This window comes from Peromyscus eremicus, chromosome 16_21 (genome assembly GCF_949786415.1).
Source record: "Peromyscus eremicus chromosome 16_21, PerEre_H2_v1, whole genome shotgun sequence".
NCBI classification, from domain to species: domain Eukaryota; kingdom Metazoa; phylum Chordata; class Mammalia; order Rodentia; family Cricetidae; genus Peromyscus; species Peromyscus eremicus.
In genome coordinates this window covers 49,755,472-49,774,178 of record NC_081432.1, presented here as the reverse complement: position 1 = coordinate 49,774,178, position 18,707 = coordinate 49,755,472, and the positions used below count along the sequence as shown (strand labels likewise).

General features: G+C 41.7%; 1 protein-coding gene across 8 annotated transcripts in view; it reads right to left on the bottom strand.

Annotated features, from left to right (window-relative positions):
• The window catches only part of Rims1 (regulating synaptic membrane exocytosis 1), a 492,321-nt gene extending 478,074 nt beyond the window's left edge, over nt 1-14,247 (bottom strand). For all 8 annotated transcript variants that reach the window (XM_059243920.1, XM_059243921.1, XM_059243922.1 and 5 more), the window contains exon 1: nt 13,987-14,247. In XM_059243920.1, coding sequence (XP_059099903.1) covers nt 13,987-14,150 — 164 coding nt within the window. In that variant the 5' untranslated portion in view covers nt 14,151-14,247. The remainder of the gene's footprint in view (nt 1-13,986) is intronic.
• Between the last annotated feature and the right edge of the window lie 4,460 nt (nt 14,248-18,707).

The window sequence follows — 18,707 nt, the reverse complement described above, 5'->3', positions numbered from 1 at the left end:
AGTGGGGATTGGAGAAAGAGAGGGCAACTCAAAGCTGCACATACATAAAGAATCTTTATGGAGGTTCGCAAGCTTTTATGCTACTCAAAAATATGCGAGAGAGAGAGAGAGAGAGAGAGAGAATATATGTGTAATACACTATATATGTATGTATATCATATATACCTCTATGTATATGCATGCATGTATAATAACTCACTTGGTTTTTATTTCATCTCCCCAGTCACTGAAGATGTGTTGTCCCCTCTCAAGTCTCCAAAGTGAACTTTCCTTAAGTCTTAACCTTTCCTCCTCTGAACTGTGCAACTTGATGACCACCCATGAGGCACCAGCCTCACATTTACATTTCAAACCCAATCTCTCTTCCAAGTTCCTGACACACAACCTACTTGATTCCCCCTTGTGTGTTTCTCAAAGTTATCACCAAGCCAAGTCTAATCTTAGGGTCTCCCACCTCACTAACCCTCAGATCATCACAAAAGCTGGTGGTACCAGTCAGAAGTCAACTCAAGCTCAACCCATTAGGAAGAATGGCAGCAACTTCAGCCTCAGAAATGTCTCCTAAATCCTAGCATTTCCACCACCACCACCAACCCCTTGTTTCAATTTCTGTCATCTGAAATTCTGCTGGTGCTCCAGGTAATCTATACACGAGTGTGCTTTGGGCTTCATTCAACCTGCTCTTGATACTGCATCCAGAGTCATCTTTTGAAAATACCAATAGAGTTGTATCAAAGTTCTCTTGAAGGGATTTCACTTTTAAAGTAAAACAAATAACATAAATAAGAAACAGTAGTCAGGTATGGTGGTGTGTGTCTCTAACCCCAGCACTCGAAAGGCTGAAGAAGCAGGGCTCACTTTTGGGCCAGCCTGGTACACAGTGAGACCCTGTCTCAAAAAACTTACATGAACATATACATAACTCAAAGTATAATAGGAAAAGCTATCTGAAATCATAAATTATTCTACATTTAATATATATATATATATATATATATATATATATCAGAGAAGAATTAAAAATTATAAGTAAAATTCTCACAGTTACAAAACACTGATAGAGCATGAACATAGTAAGTATAATTTCAAAGGAAATCATTTCCTATTTCATAATCCCTGTTCATGATCTACTTTTTTTTGGTTTTTTTTTTTTTTGAGACAGGGTTTCTCTGTGTAGTTTTGGTGCCTGTCCTGGGGCTCGCTTTGTAGACCAGGCTGGCCTTGAACTCACAGAGATCCGCCTGGCTCTGCCTCCTGAAGGCTAGGATTAAAGGCATGTGCCACCACTGCCCAGCCTAATTCTTTAAATAGCACTCAATACACTGATATTCAAAATATACAAAATTAATAGAATTCCCTTAGAGGTTGCTATAACAGGATATAACCCTAGAGAGAAAGCAAAGCAAATCAGCCTTAAAAATTTTGTTTAGATTTGCTGGAACTATGTGGTGTCAATGAGTAATGCCAGACAAGAACATAAAAATGAGCAAGCAAAAGGAAGCTTCTGGATAAGGGCAAAGAAGAGATATAGTGTGTGTCATGCACAAGTCTTATACTAACTAACTGTGAAAGCCTGAAAGAGTTGGAATAATCTTCTGTGATTAACATGTCAACTGCTATCTTGATTGCCAGTCCTTGGGCTGATACTTCTTTACAGCACTATGTTCAGAAAGGTTCTGTGGCATCTTGACACCACACATGCTGTTCTTAATACAGAACTTTGCAAGTAAACCAAGTACGTGCCATTCAAGGACTGGACAGTTGCTAAGTTCCTATCCACATGTAAATGACGGCATACAGTCTTCAGAGTACAAAGATATGTGTTTTTGTGTCTAGGACTTCAGCAGTGGCATATAATTAAAAAAACACCTGTTGAGATATTATAAAGTGTTGGTCACAGGGCAGGTAATGCAAATACAAAGATAACTAGTAGAATACATCTACCTTCAAGGAGCTTTTAAGACTCGAAGATGACTTAACTGAGGAGCATCTTTAATTAAAGATAAAATCAATATAATACATTGTGATAATCTGGTCTAATTGTAAATATCAAATCAGAACATGTGCTATGCTTTAGACTCTAACTGGAGTTAGTCATGCTTTCATTAAAACATTCCTAATTAAGTGTGTCTTTCTAGAGGATTACCTTTAAAAATCTATTATTAAATCCTCCCACATTGACAGTCAAATGTCTTTGGAATGGTGTCTTTCAGAAAGCCATGAATGATAAATCAAGAACACAACAGACCATCCAAAAATTATATTTTAATTTTACCTTGAAATGTTCAACCCCAAATATTTATTTTCTCATACATTCTGGTCAACCTGCTTCTCTCTACAGTCAAAAGGAAACAGCTCATTCTTTGCTTTCAGAATTTGCTGACTAAATTTCTGTGGTTAGAATAACCATCCCACTCTGTCCTCCCACTCATCTCATTAGCAGCCTTAGGTGACTCTAGTCCATGTCTTTTGAATCTACTCGTACATTCATACACACCATTCAACTAACTGGGCACCTGTTCTATGTGTTTATGATGGATACAATAAAAACTGATACCACCCTCAGCAGTGTATTCTGTACTGAGATGAGAATGTTGAGTGAAAATGCTATGAAAATATATGCACAGAAGGCAAGTACTGAAACCAGCCTGGGGAAGTTTGGGAAGATGTAGCAGATGAGGTATCATTTAAGCTAATTTTAAAGGCCAGGATAAATTTAGATTAAAAGGAAAACGTCTGATCAAGAGTAATGTATGAGTGGAGTCACCAAATAGTGAAGGTGCAATGAAAATCAACTAAGACAATGGAAGTCAGGTCTGTGGAGACAAAAAACAGAAGATAAAATGACCTGGATACAGACCCTAAAGTTTCAGCTTCATTCTGGAGTATGAAAGAGATACTATCTGTGAAACTCAAAGCATCATATTTAGACAAGAAGCTAAGAAGTTTATGATAGGTGGCAATAAATTTCAAGTGTCTACAAGTTAAAGAGATATCAAAAAGGTGTTGCAGTAAGAATTCAGAATTTAGCTGAAAATTCAAAATGCATGATTACACATTTGAGAATCTTTGGCATGTCCTTGCAACTGAAGCTGCCACGTGAGACTTAACAGAAACTAATTGTACAAAGAAAGGAATAACAGGCTATAGCAAACCTTTAAGGATGCCAATATTTGAGATTCAAGATGGGGCAGAACAGAGACATTTAGAAAAATTGAAGGCAAATTAGAAGGAGATGGAGCTGTGGATGGCTGAGAAGAGGGTGCTTCAAAATTTCCTTCAGCACTCACTATAATTATCACTCACCTTATTCTTATTATCTTTCTAAGTTTTACCAAATATACAATGTCCGCTTCTTGTGGTCTAGAATTGGATGTGTTTGCTTGTTTGGGTTTTCTGTGTGCAAGGCCCAGAGGTGTTCACTCTGCTGCCTTTATGGAATGCAGCAACTAGCTCATTCCTCATAACTGGGCTCATTATCAATCATAACTATGTTCTGTATGGACGAGCTGAACCTGTTGTATAGCCAAACACCATGGAATGTTTTTCCTCACACCTGTAACGAACCAGGTCTCAGACCTTTTCCCACTAGCATCAAGTTTTTACCCTGGGTTGCTATATTAAGTGACAATACATGGCCTAGGGTACAAAAAACATCTATACATTCAAATTACCCACCTAAGACTTTACCTTTTAAATTATACTTTCATGAGAAACAGTGATATTGTCCAGATATAACACCAGAGAAGAAGCTATTTATATTTTTTGCTTTTACCAAGTTTTAATAACCAATATAAAAGAGATTGCTTATATCAATATATTTCTATTTCAAATACCAGGATGTAAGATATATCCTTTTTTTTTAGAAAGAAGGGATTAGGAAAGAATACTTAAGCCCCACTATATTACAATACAGAGACAACCAAGAAAGATAAATCTGCTAAGCTGTGTGAAATAAAAAAAAGGGAAAGCCACTGGGTTACCTTACTTTTCTTCTCATCTGTTTCTACCCAGACACTAACTAAATTTTCTGACCTTAGCAGACCTCTAAATGTCTGCATATCCTACCTCACATTTAGAAAAAAAAGTAGTACATATATATTACTCTATATACTACATTATATTTTTGAAAAAGAAAGGTATTTTGATTTATGCAGATCATGGAAACTAAAATAGCCTAATTTTTCTAAAATAAAAACTGCAAGAGAAAAACGAAAACAAAAACAACATTTTGAAGAGTTTCTCATTTCGTCTCTCTTTTTTTAATTTTTTTATTTTTATTTTGCAATACAATTCAGTTCTACGTATCAGCCACGGATTCCCTTGTTCTCCCCCCTCCCCATCCCCCCAGCCCACCCCCCATTCCCACCTCCTCCAGGGCAAAGCCTCCCCCAAGGACTGAGATCAACCTGGTAGACTCAGTCCAGGTAGGTCCAGTCCCCTCTTCCCAGGCCAAGCCAAGCGATCCTGCATAGGCCCCAAGTTTCAAACAGCCAACTCATGCAGTGAGCAAAGGACCCGGTCCCACTGCCTGGGTGCCTCCCAAACAGATCAAGCCAATCAACTGTCTCACCCACTCAGAGGGCCTGATCCAGTTGGGGACCCCTCAGCCATTGGTTCATAGTTCATGTGTTTCCATTTTGTCTCTTTAGATGAGAAGAGCAGAGGTTGGAGAGATGGCTCAGCAGTGAAGAACATCTGCTGTGTGTAGTGGTTTAAAGGTAATTGGTCCCCATAATCTCATAGAGAGGTGTGGCTTTGTTGGATTGGGTATGGCCTTGTTGAAGGAAGCGTGTCACTGTGGGGGTGGGCTTTGAGGTTTTCTATGCTCAGGATACTGCCCAGTGTCTCAGTCTACTTCCTATTGCCTTCTGATGAAGGTGTAGCTAATACCATATCTGCCTGCATGACACCATGATCCTCATCATGATGATAATGGACTGAACCTCTGAAATGTAAGTGAGCCACCACAATTAAATGTTTTCCTTTGTCAGAGTTGCCGTGGTCATGGTGTCTCTTCACAGAAACTGAAACCATAACTAAGACATTGTTCTTACAGGACCCAGATTCAGTTGCCAGAACCCACAACTACCTAAAACTCCAGTTCCAGAGGACCCAACTCCCTCTTCTGTCCTCTGTGGGCATCTTCTCCACACACAATACACACACGTTCATTCAGGCATCATATACACTTACTCATAAAATAGAAAGTAAATAAATCTTAAAATAAGTATAAATGACAAAAGCAGTCAAGAGATCCACAATGATTATGCACCAATAACAGACAACTTTAAAATAGCTTGTTATCTTAGTTATGTTTCTGTTGCTGTGATAAACACCATGACCAAAAGCAACTTGAGAAGGAAAGTATTTATTTCACTTTTCAGGTTACAGTCCATAAAAGAAAGAAGGAGAGAAGTCAAGGTAGAAACTCAAGGCAAGAACCTGGAGGCAAGAACTGAGAAGAGGTCATAGAGGAACACTGTTTACAGACCTGCTTCTCGTGGCTTGCTCACCCTGCTTTCTTATACAACCCTGGACTACCTGTGCAGGGGCAGAACCACACTCAGTGAGCCAGGCCCTTCCAATCATTCACTAATAAAGAAATTGCCCCCAACAGACCTGCCCACAGGGCAATCTGATGGACTCATTTTCTCAGTTGAGGTTCCCTCTTCCCAGATGACCCTAGTTTGTGTTAAGTGACAAAAACCTAGCCTGGCCATTTGGTTTCTTGAAACTAAGACTATTCTTCAAAGATCAATGAACAATACTTCAGGTACAAAAATAAAAGCTGATAAGTAATAATAAACAATTTGAGGTCTAGGTAGAGCAGGGAACCTTCATCCGTAACTGCCACTGTACTAAGTCTTACTTGTTAATATATATCCATATTAAATATGACAGCCCATTAAAAGACACTAAATAGCATAAGATATCTACATGGCAGTATAGACACTTTAATTGGTTTTCAATGCACATGCCTTCTCTATATAAACATAATAATATCTTCCAGACAAGTAAGTTAACTTAATGATGAGTAATAAAAAAAAGTACTAAACAATGTATAAATCATTAACTGGGTATTATCATCTATATTATCTCAGTTTCATTCATTATGCTACTTTAAAATAGCTAATATTCTAATTAAATGCCTTAACGACTTACAAATTACATAAGATTCTTTTCAACAATATTACATTATCTTACTACTTAAACTTCAAAGGGATTATCAAAATATTACATTCTGAAATCTATTTAAATGAATTCACACTCCAGGGATATGGTCTCTAACTGCAGGCTGTACTTTTGCTAGGCTCAAAAGAGAATTTTCATAGACAATCCTGTATGCAGCTGTAACTTATGACTATTATTTGAAAAAAATGATTGAAAATTTGCGTTTAGTCTTGCCATAAAAGAAGCATCCACTGAGGTTCTATGAAATGTAGTGTCTCATTTTCAGCAAATCATTACTGTTAGCCAAACAATGACTTTCAAGATTCTATACCCCTTGTTTGCATTACATACTGCTCTGACAAATTTTAAGACTTTTAATTGCTTGCTTTTCAGTGATTTGATACAAATAATTTGGCGCAGAAAAAAATCTGTAAAGAGGAAAAGATAAATTAATTTTTCATCAAAGTTGATACTTAAAAATTGACAGTATAAAACACTACCCATAGCAAGAAATTGTTATAAAAATGAAGCCAAATCAATATATATGCACTCTCCCTTTAAGCAAATCTAGTTTTTCTTTAAATAAACATTTATATGTATAGGAAGCTTTCACAAAATATCAACAGAAATAGGGAAGCCGCAGACCTATTCTACAGTACAGTCCCTAGCTGTCAGCCATTTGACCTAGGTCAAAATAAATGCACATAAACCTGATATAAGAATGTGAGACTATACATGCAGAAAACATAATGCATTTAGTATAGGAATTTAAAAATGTTAAATGCATATGTTACATTATCCAGCAGAAAGCTAAAAAGAGTTCATCATTCAATGTTAAAAATGAGACAATTATTACACCCTGTGACACAGAAGTTAACACTCTTTTGTTTTTTAGTAAAAGATAAGAAAAATTAACCTAAGAAATTACCCCAAGCTAATTTTACTTCTCATTTTGAATTAGGTTTGCCTTGCTGTTACTTCAAAATTTACTATTTCCCCATTACTTTTTATGCTATAAATATTTATGAGCTATTTAATGAGAAATAATGAAAATTATAACTTCCTATCAGGCTCTGTGATTATTTTACCTTTTAATCCCTTGCCAAATTCCCACCTTGGTGTGAGTGTAATCCTGGTCACACTGCCTTCACAACACTATGGGTGGGCCAGCTCCAACAAGACTTCCTCCCTACAAGTCCCAAAACCTTCAGAAACCACAAGGAGGGATGAATCTGGGGGTCAGTCACATTTTCAAAGAGTAAAGGCAGTAAGAGCAGTATCCTTGGGTGCAGTAATTTGAAGTTTGAATGTGTTTCTGTTTCACTATATTAAAGCCTCGTGAATTACAAGGACAGACCTTACAAGTCCCACTGTACACAGGAAGCTAATAAACTGAATGGGATGACCTGATAATGTTTATATCTACAGAAAGTGATGGCATTATGAACAACACCTAGTGGGGCGGGGTGGTGAATGCCTTTAATCTCAGCACTCAGGAAACAGAGGCAGGTGGATCTTAGAGTTGGAGGCCAGCCTGGTCTACAGAGTGGTCTACAGAGTGAGTTCTAGGACACCCAGGGCTACATGGATAAGCTCTATCTCAAAAAAAGGCAAAATCAAACAAAGAAAAAAAACCCAACTACTACAATAATAAATAAGACCAAAACCTAGTTCAGTATTCTACACAGCAAGCCAGTGTCAACCTTTCAGACCATGGAAGTTTTTAAGTGGTAGGAACTACACCAGCAATAAGCTATGAGAAGAACAGTGTCTACCCATTCTACCCACACAGTCCATTGACTGGACTGATTTTAATGCATGACATTTTAATACCTGGTCTTATTGTTGAATTAACTACCATCATTCTATGAATAAAAGTATCCTACCTGATAAATAAAATTCAGAACAGTACGACTGAGAAGAGAGAGCCTCGCAGTCGAGGAGAAAAGTGGCCAAATACTACTGTATTAAGGAGAGCTGTGTGTGAGAGAGCAAGCAGGTGAGGGAAACAGAAGTTAGGGAGATGCATGTGCTCAGAAAAGCACAGGGGATTCCACCAGCCACACTCAGTGCTCCTGCTGCTTAGAAGATTCGCTCTCTGGATTCTCAGACTAAATGCCATAAGCAAGGGGCCAGGAAACCAAAGTTCTAAAAAGTTCCCTCATATGAAAAAAAAAAAAAAAAAACCAACACAAATACGCTGGACTGCTTGTCAAGAGTAGAGCACAGATGAATAGCCTTTGTAAGCATCCAGCAAGATGTCTGATATGTAGAAAGGAAGCACATGCTAGCTTCCTACCCACAACAGATGAACGAAAGAGACCACAGTCCCTGTACCCACTCTTTCTATCGACCCTTAATAAAGAGTGAAGGCTGGAATCACTGGATAGGAGTTTGAGGTTCTATTACTCCAGTTGCCTTGTGCCTCAGGGAAGTTTTCTTCAACTCCCAAGACCAAATCTAGAATATCCAAACTCATCTCACAAGATCCAATGTTCAAAGTTGTTTAAAAACAGAACATAAACCATTGAGGTAAATGAAATTCAACACAATGGCACTTTTATAATCCATGCAAAACAAGCTCATCCATATGCGTCTTATAGCCGTGGGAGAATAGAGTGTTTCAGGAATTCACACTGATGTCTTTCTAGGAGGTTTCTGGACTGGTCTACACAAGCCAGCCTTCCTGTTGAACAAGTTGAACAAACGACCTTCAGGAGAGGTTGTGTTTCTATCACTCAAGTTGGCAGTAGCCCAGTGATTATACTGATTTGCATACTATAGAGTACCTCAAATTTGGTCATGTAAATACATAAATGGTAGTGTTCTATTAAGAAAGAATATACACAAGATATAAATAAATCACCACAGATCAACCAAAACCCAATGGTTTTGTATCTTTCCATTATTTTTGACACTATCTCATTTCTTTCATTTTTTTTTTAACTTCTCTTTTCTATATATTTTTTTCTTCCATGAACATTTGGGAACTTTGTGCTGTATGTGTACATTTGTTAAGACACGTTATTGTTGAAAGTGAAATATATCCCTACATAGTTCAGGGTTAGCCTTCCCAGGGTCTAACCCCATTTACTAACAGTGCGGACCAGGACAGATGCCAGCAAGTGGGCTTGCCCCTCCAGTCTTTTCTGCCTAACGGAACATCTTGAATTCAGACGCTCACATTCCAGCCACTTCCACTCTTCACTGCTCATCCTTTTCCTTTTTCTTCTCATCCATCCCTGCTTTTACAATAGGATACGGTATGCCTCGGTCTAACGTGAAAATTTTCGTCAACAGAAATAGACCTGTATCATCGTCACCCCTCCCTAGTCTCCCTAAATCTATATTTCATTCTTTTCCTGGTTGGCAAACTGATGTTTCTCAAAAGTATAATATGGCACGTGTGTGCACAGCAGAAGAGCAGGAAAACAAATGTAATAGCAACTTCTACTTCATCTCTTCTCCCTAAGTAGGTTATAGTGACAGATTCTTGAAAATGAAGGCCCAATCCTCAGCAAGAAGGCAGAGATGCCCAGAGTCGTCTTTGTAGATTAAGTCACATCTTGAGAAGAAGTATGGAACCCCATAAAGTTATAACAATTTTCTAACCCACGTTCACACAGTAAGTGGAAGAACTACAAATACATACACACACACACACACACACACACACACACACACATATATATATATATATAAAATGCACCATTCCAAAGACCTTTCCACTGTACTATGATGCTTTTCACTATCTTTAAATTGGAGGCAGTTCCCTTCCCCTCAATCCACAGGAAGGTTCTGTGAACCAGTGGAGGTAAACTCAGCCCTGCTCCATTAAGACCAGCAGCGATGTTCTAAGTCAGCTTCATCATCTGTCAAACCAATTCTCTGATTTGCAAGAAGGACTAGAAATTCATATAAAGAAAAGATAAATGTTAGAAGCTTCCTTTTGGTTGAGAGACAATGTAGTGCCTGGGGAAACAGCTGCATTCACTGTGAAAGGTCTGGGTTTGAAACCTGGCTGAGCCATGTATGGGAATCAATTTCAGATATCACTGAAACCCTCAGGATTGGGTCAGGAGCTGATATTTGTGACACCTGGCCTATCTTCTGCAAAGGATGCTGTGAGGATGCAAGCACACATTGTAAGTCAGCACAGGTCACCCATGTGAATCTGCAACCAATGAGAGTAATGGCTGGCATGCAGTAAATACTCAATAAATGTTAGCCAATTTCAGTAACTATTTCAATATGGTTTTTAATTTACATCGTTGAATTATCCCCTTAATCTCTACTTCTATTTCGTTTTTCTCTTCTCTTCCCTTTCTGAAGCTCATTTCTCTTGGAAGCTTTTATTTAAGAGAAGAAATAAGATTTTACCTCTAACGAGATCTTCTCTGATTTAGGTCCCAGATAACACAGTTTTCCATCTATATAATATATTGGCTCATAATGCCTAGTGACAGGTACTTGAAAGAACATTCATTGAGAAAGTGAGGTTTCAAAAAGGTTCCAGAACACACACACACACACACACACACACACACACAAACACACACACACACACACACACAAATACACACATCACAAACACACACACATACACACAGAGAGAACCAAAAATTAAGAAATCTGTTTTACAAACACATTAAGCATGGAAAACAATTTTTTCAGAGCCAACTTTTTCTAATTATAAAACACTATTACTTAAAATTGGAGGATTTTACCAAAAAAATAATAATATGAACATAATGATGAAGTACTTCCAACTAACTTCACACAATATTTTTAAACTTTTGAGGTAGAAGTAAATTGTTTTTTTTCTATTTATACTTATTTAATGTCATTATCAAATCTAGATTCAAGTAGTAATTTCACTCAAAACTAACCATACAAATATATTCTAACTTGTATTTTGTAAGGTGGGTTTCCAGTACCCATCCATTTTCTCATTCTCTCTGTCAGTGTCTGCTATTACACCTTGTGGTAACAGAACTAACACACGGCAAGCAGCATAAGATGATGGCCCTGCACTAATCACAAAAGTAAAATTTAAATCTAATTTCTCTGTTCCCAGAACTTTAGTTCTGCTTGGGTCTTCCGGAAAAGTAGTTTTTCAGATGTGTGAGGATGTTGGCTCAAGTATTGCCCCAAAACTCTTTTTCTCTTTTAGCAAGTATTTCAGAGGCCTGTGTAAAGCATCCTGTTTTCCAATCATGTCCCTTGGCAGGTTTAGAAAAGGCCACCACCCATGACTAGATGTCATTAAGGGCCCCTTACATAGGTGTCCTCTGAATGGCTCCTATGACCCCCCCTAGTTTCTAAGATACCAAGTTCCTTCTAGGAAAAATAGTGTAGCCCTGTCTCACTAACTGCAGACTCCAGGACAGGCTTATGTGGAAGCGAACCAGCGTTCCAGAACACTCGCCCACCCTCCACTGCACACAAGGCCACGCCATTAGCAGAGGAGGCTGATTGATAAAGTTAATGCAGAAGTCCAGGATTATCGGGAGCTGTTGTATAACAGCATGACATGCTGCAACACTAGGTGAAATCGTGCCATCGAGGAATAGTATTTGCAAGCCCGAGGAAAACAAGAAAAGGATATGCTGGACATGAGCAGCGGGGCAAGAGCTTTTAAATTTCTGCTTCTCCACGTCAACCCATAGAATATTATCACTGACCCGAGATAGTGAGCAGGTTTGCAATTCTGTCCTGAAACTCCTCCACTCTCATTTAAAATCCATCACTCTCCACACGGCTTCCAACAGCCAATGAAGAAGCATGATGGCCACTACTTGCACTGTGCCTCCCTCTGCTCTCTGGACTCTGTCAGGCAGCAGCCCATATTTATCGCTAGCTGCTGGAGGCCTCCATCTACCTGCTGTCTGCAGCGAGAGACCAAAAGAAAACAGCAGCAAATCTGCAAATATTAGCCAACAACGGGATAGTGTCCAGGACAGGTGGCAGGGGCTGCAGCAGTGAGTATAGACGGACTGACAACCACACAGACAGACAGCAGCACCATTAGACACCATCCATTACTTCCAGGATCAGAAGAGGGGAAGCCTGCAGCACCGGGGGACGTCATTCTTCCACTAGGGACAGGAAGCAGATTAACGAGGGTTCTGCCTCCCTCAAGCTGGCAGGCTTAAAGTATTTGTTTTTTTTCTTGGATGAGAAGGAGCAGGGAATTCAGAAACCTGCTGCTCTTAGAGAGCCAGACCAGCTCTGGCCTTCAAAGTGAACGGCCTTTTATTTTTCCCAGAGTCTATAATGAAAGAGGAAGAAGAATGACTGAACCTCTACTACTTTGCTGCGGCCGGACACCCACAGCTCTCCCTCCCTACCCTAGCTTGCAGTTGCTTTTGCTTGGGGGACCCATAGTCAGAATGCAGCTTCTCCTAGTCTTCTCCTGTGTGGTTATGCTGCACAGAAGGGAAGGGGACACCTTCCCAGACAGCACCTTCCCTTCAGTAGGCAATTCTAGGGAGTGGGAGAAAGGCCACCTGGGTGTGCTCTGTGCCTTGGTGTCACCCCCTGCTCCCTCTCCACACTTCCCTGCAAAGAGCTAACTCCAGATGCAACAGGTTCCCTTTGGCTCTTCATACCAATTGCCTGCCCCAAATACATCTTCTGCATAAGCAGAGGATACCAAGACATCAGTACCAGTCAGGGTATATCTACATCCCTCCACCCCAGAGAGGCAAACTTTACTGAATTTCTGAAGACTTCCCAAGGGAAGCCAGAGTTGAAATCTCCTTTAGCTCCACTCCATGGGCGAGGCTAAGGAGCAAGCAAAGCTCAGCCTGGGTGGCAGTACTTGCAAGCAGTTCTGAAGCAAACAGCAGCAGTGTGTCACACACTTCTGCACCACTATCAACCAACCCCATCCTCTCCCCATCCCCAGGAAAGTGGGGCACCAGGCAGAGGTCCCCTGAAGGGTGGATGGGTTCTAAAGACAGGAATGTGCAGATATTCAATCCCTGTCTGCTTCCTTCGGGAACTGAGAAGGCCCCAGAGGTCTCTTGGAAGCCAATAATGAGAAACCCCTATTTTATTCAGGCCAGGGTCGTCAATCAGCCTCTGTCATTATCACAAACTTTGTACTTACTGCCAATGGCCTTACATATGGATAAGAAAATGTGTCTTCATACAGTTATTCTGTGTCGAAGACTAGGAATAAAAGGTTAAAGAGGATCAGGAAGGCAGGTTACCAAAGATGGCAACTGCCCAAAAAAAGACCCAACCTTGCACTGTAAATGAATGAGTACCAAAACGAACACTAAAAATAAGCATTTTTATTATATAAATACCAGCACCCTTCACTGTTGTAACTCAGATCTGCTCAACAACTCCAAAGAGGAGCTTGCCCTCCACAACTCAGCACCTCCACCACCACCCTTTTCTCTACTCACCCCCTAGTCCCTAATCTGCCCTCAGCTCAGGGCCCTTCCACTGGGTGGGATCAGCTTTACTCAGCTCAGCATATCTCCCCCTAAGGTGGTCCTCCCGTCCACCTAGTCCCCACAGGCACTCCTGTCTCAAGCCATCCTCCTGGGGTCCTAGGTTCCTGGCTCTGTAGGGTCCTCTCCTTCCTTTAGACTCCCAAATCTCTATCTACCCTGCTCAAGCCCGGGGAGGGGGGCTAGCCCCAAGGTGGGCACCTCTGCCCGCACCCCTGCACCCTAGCCAGCCCCTCCCCCACACTCAGCCAAGAGTGAGTGGTGAATGGACGGATGGAGGCACCACCACCGAGGGATGGATGGCGCGCCTTACTGGGGGGGGTGGCGGGGAGGGGGGGGCGCTTACTTGAGCATGGCCTCTTCTTTTTCCTCCTCTTCCTTCTGCCGGTCCATCACTGCCATGATAATGTTCCTCTCCTCCTCGGTCAGGTGGCTCAGGTCGGGCAGTTCTTGCATAGGGGGAGGCACCGTGGGTGGGCGAGGACCGCGGGGCCCCACGGCCGAGGACATTTTCGTGGCCTGCCCGCCCCCTCGGCTCGCTGGCTCTCGCTCTCACCTTTCAGATGCACGCCCCGCGGCTGCGCCCCTGCTTTCCAAGCTCACAGCGAAGCCCTCCCGGCGGCGGCGGCGGCGGCGGCGGCGGCAGCAGCAGCGGCGGCGGCGGCGGCGGCGGCAGCAGCGGAGCCGGGGACAGCGAGGACCCAGTCTCTCATGATGCTCTGCCTCCCGCCGAGCCCGGATGCTGCCTTTGTTTGGGTCGCCCTGGCGAGGCTCGGGGCCGCCTGGCCGCCTCCCGCAGCCCAGCCTCGGCCGGCGGGGGCGGGCAGGCGGAGGCGCGGCGAGGGGGCGAGGGCTGGCGCTGGGCTCCGGAGCGCGGCCGGGCGCGGGCTGGGCTGGCGGGCCGGGGGCGGGGCCGGGCCGGGGCCGCCCGACGCTGCTGCTCGCTCGCGGGCTCTGCTGCCTCCAGTTTGGGGCTGCTGCGGGAGGGAGAGAGAGAGTTTGGGTGTCAGTTAGGCGGAGTCTCGGAGCTTCGCTCCCGGGTGATGCTGCTGCTCTCGCAGACATAAGCTGCCAGCCACTCAGTCCCGGAGCCGCTCCGCCCACGGGCACCACCCACCCACTCCCCGGGTCCGAGCCACGCTTGCCCTGGCCGCTTCTCCCCCCCCCCCCCCCCAACACACACACCCTACGCTCGCCGACGTGCATACTCGGCGGCTCTCTCCCCAGGTACCCCTCACCCTGAGTCATCCTCCCTTTCCAGGTCCTGGTCCATTTTCCCATGGGTTACATTAATCATCTTCATCCTCGCTACAGTCTTCATCATTGATGCTATTTGAGCACCCACAGTGTTTGGAACAGCAAGATGGAACACCCTCTAGATCTATTTTTTTCCCCTTCCTGCCACCATGTCGTTCTCCTTTACTCGTCAAGTGTGCACAGCCACAGTAGTGTGTAGTTTTCTAGATAATTTTGGTGCACACACACACACACACACACACACACACACATCCAACAACCTGAATTGTCCCTGTATTCTTCAATGCCACCTCTTTCTTGACGGGTTCTCCCTGGAATTGTTCTGCTATGTATCCTCATTTTCCCTTCAAGATGCCCCACCACACAGTAACTCTCTAATTTGCCATTTGGGGCACTGGGTAGCCCCATCAGACCGCATAACTGCACTTCGCTGGTGCTTGTAAATGGATTATCTACTCTAATTCCTCCAGTGATGTTCGCTATCATCATGTACTCACTTCTCAGCCTCCGTGGGTACTTCTCCAGCAACACGGATGCCAGGATAAGAAAAACACCCACCCATATCCTATTGTATTTAGAAGCTTCTTCTGCTCACTGCCTGGTGCAATGGTAGGCATTAAGGAGGAGCGTCTCTTGATGATAAAGGCAAAAAAAAAAAAAAATTAATAGACAATTCTTTCAAAAATAGGTAATGCTATCAGCTTTGAAACCTGGAGCCTGAATTTTGTTAATGCAATTATAAAAGAATCAATAGAGAGAAGGGCTCATATTGAGCCATTTCCCAGTAAGGATCTCATAGCAATGATGATGAAAGACCTGGTGGGCTGCTCTCCCGGGGAAATCTTTCTGTAGTGCCACAGTCAAGATAGTGCTCCTGTTCCTCCTCCAAGCCTAACTTTGTCAACATGAGGAGGAGGAGGAGGAGGAGGAGGAGGAGGAGGAGGAGGAGGAGGAGGAGGAGGAGGAGATGGGGTAGCAGTAGGGAGAGTGTATGATGCTAAAATCTTCCAATTTAAAGACTTTAGAATTGACTTGATTTTTGCCTGTTAAGTGCGGTTGTTTTCACGTGGTCACGTGTATTTGAATTTTCTCAGTAATTAAATGCCACTGCCTGCTGTATTAACTTGGTTATTAAGACTTAATCTTCCCTCTAGCCAGAGTTCTTGGAATTATTTGAAACAGTGACCACGTCAGCGTCGGTCTTCTCCAGGGTGAATGGAGTCAGCTTACCCAGCTAGTGATGCGCAGCAGTGTGGGTTCTGTGTCTGGCCATTCTTGCTGTCTGACTTTGGATGTATTTAGTCCCATCACAAACTCCCTCGCTCTCTCCCTCTCTCCTTATAAAATACATATCAAGAGTATTATAACCAAGAGCAATCTTTGGTTCTTCAGTGTTTATTAATGCTTTATAATCATCATGTTTATCTACACCACACAATATTGGGCTTTTTTAAATAAGAATAGCTGTGTCACTTAAGAGGCTGTCACTGAAATGTGTGTAGTCCACTAAGTTTTCCACTGATTTTTCATAAGTACTGATGTCTAACCAGATTTCCACTTGTCTCTAATTAAGCAACTGATGGAACACTCTGAGCAGCATCTTTTCTTAAAAAAAAAAAAAAAAAAAAAAAAAAAAAAAAAAAAAAAAAAAAAAAAAAAACTTGCCAGGTGGCAATGGCACACGCCTTTAATCCCAGTATTCAGGAGGCAGAGCCAGGCAGATCTCTCTGTGAGTCTGAGGGCAGCCTAGTCTCCAGAGTGAGACCCAGGACAGGCACCACAACTACACAGAGAAACCCTGTCTTGAAACCACCCCCCCCAAAAAAAAATAACTTGCTTCTCTTCATCCATCATATATTTAAGAAGATTTTTAAAAAATAAAAAGAACCTAACACTAATGTGAGTTGGAATTCTGGCTCTACCCGAGCAAGTCTGACCCTGGCTGGGTAACCATCTCTGTGTCTGTGTAAAATGGGATTAGAAGTACTTAGCTCAGAATGGATGATGAGTATTGAATAAGGTACGTGTAAAGTTTTTATCTGTGTGAAAACTACTTTGTATGTTTCTGTTTTATTTCCCTCTTCAAGAAATATGTTTATCTCTAAGTTATTCAGGCACCAGGAGGAGCTGCAGTAGATTCAGCTCAATCACCCTACCAGATGTCTATCTCTGTGGAGTCAACATGGAAATGCAAATAGGCCAGGGACAAAGGCCATGTCCTTGGGAGGTTCATGACCAAGTTGGTTCTCCTGAAATTCTTCTAAAAATATAAATCAAGGAATTATAAAGCCTCAGTAAAGATGAGAGCTGGCTGAGTAGAACTCTTGACAGCAAGTATTTAACAATTAATAATGGTGCTTTAATTTATCTTGGTTGCTATAATAAAATAACATTGATGGAGTAGCTTATGCAACAGGAATTTGTATTTGGGAGGTTCTGAAAGCTGAAAATTCAAGATCAAGATGTCGGCAGGGTTCATTGCTCCAGAGGCCTCTCTCCTTGGCTTAAAGACGGCTTCTGTGTGTGTGAATCGTTGGTGTCTCTCCCTCCGCAGGCAAGAATACCTCTCCTACTAGATAAACACCTGATGTTTATAAACTCATTTAACCTATTTATCTGTTTAATTTAGACCTTATGAGAGCTGATGAGTTGGCTCAGCAGGTAAAGGCATTCATCACTAGACCTGACAACCTGAGTTTGATAACCAGGGCCAACATGGTCAAAGAGAGAACTAGCATGGGCAAACATACAAACAGATAAATGCAGAAACTAGACAACTCTTGTCTCCAAATACAGTTGTATTTAATAGAACTAGAGAGGATTTCATAACAAATTTTGGAGGGAATATAATTCTTTACAGCAATTTGTCAGAATTACTTGGGGAATTAATTGACTGATGACCTATATTATCTGAATATTAGTGAAAAGAAACTGCCTCTCAAATATATTTCTGTTCATAGCTATCTTACCAGGCCACATACATGAGTGTGACATGAGTAAGTGAATGAATGACTGTGTGTGTGTACACGCCAGCACATTCTTCTTTATCCATTACGGAGAGAATTAAAATGAAGTTTGAAAGCACAAATAATAGGTTTTTTAAAATTTATGTGAAGAAAAGCAGAACTTCTCTGTACTTAGGTAAGCAAGCAAACATTAAGTTATGTGCCCCCAAAGTGAACAATGAAGTTAGTTGGTTCCTAGAGGCACTCTACTAAAACCTGTTCAAAGGACTTGGGGAAATGTGCACACTAGTTCTCTCCCAGGAATTCACAAGGTGCGTTAACAAACACAAAAGTGCTGAGGTATAATCATTTGGTGCAGTAACGAAATCTGCTTTATGTGGTTGGTTGCCATTTCCCAAATGCATTGGGCCATAGAGCTATGTTGTTTCCTGATGGGAAAACATGCTTCAGTCAAGCTTTGGAAGAAAACTTGACTTACCACCTGGTACCTAAAGACCTTAAATAGAAGGACATGAAATGTCTGATGTACTTGTTTGACCAGTATTAGTAAAAAGAAATTAAAATCTCAATTATCTGCTTATAAGATATGTATCAAATGTCCTTGAGGGCAACAAGAACACTGTTTGGGGCAATAGTCTGAAACTATCCAAAGCTATTTTTCCATTGACACTCTAAAAATCATCATTTCTCAAAAACACTCTAAAATTGGACACTGAAGTTCATTATTAATTTAATTCAATTAGCTGAGGTTTTAACTATAGAGTAGAAAAATCACTGACACAAGTCAGTTTTAGCCGCTCATTACCATTTGAGAGCTGTGGTCAGTATTATTGCCTTCAAAATC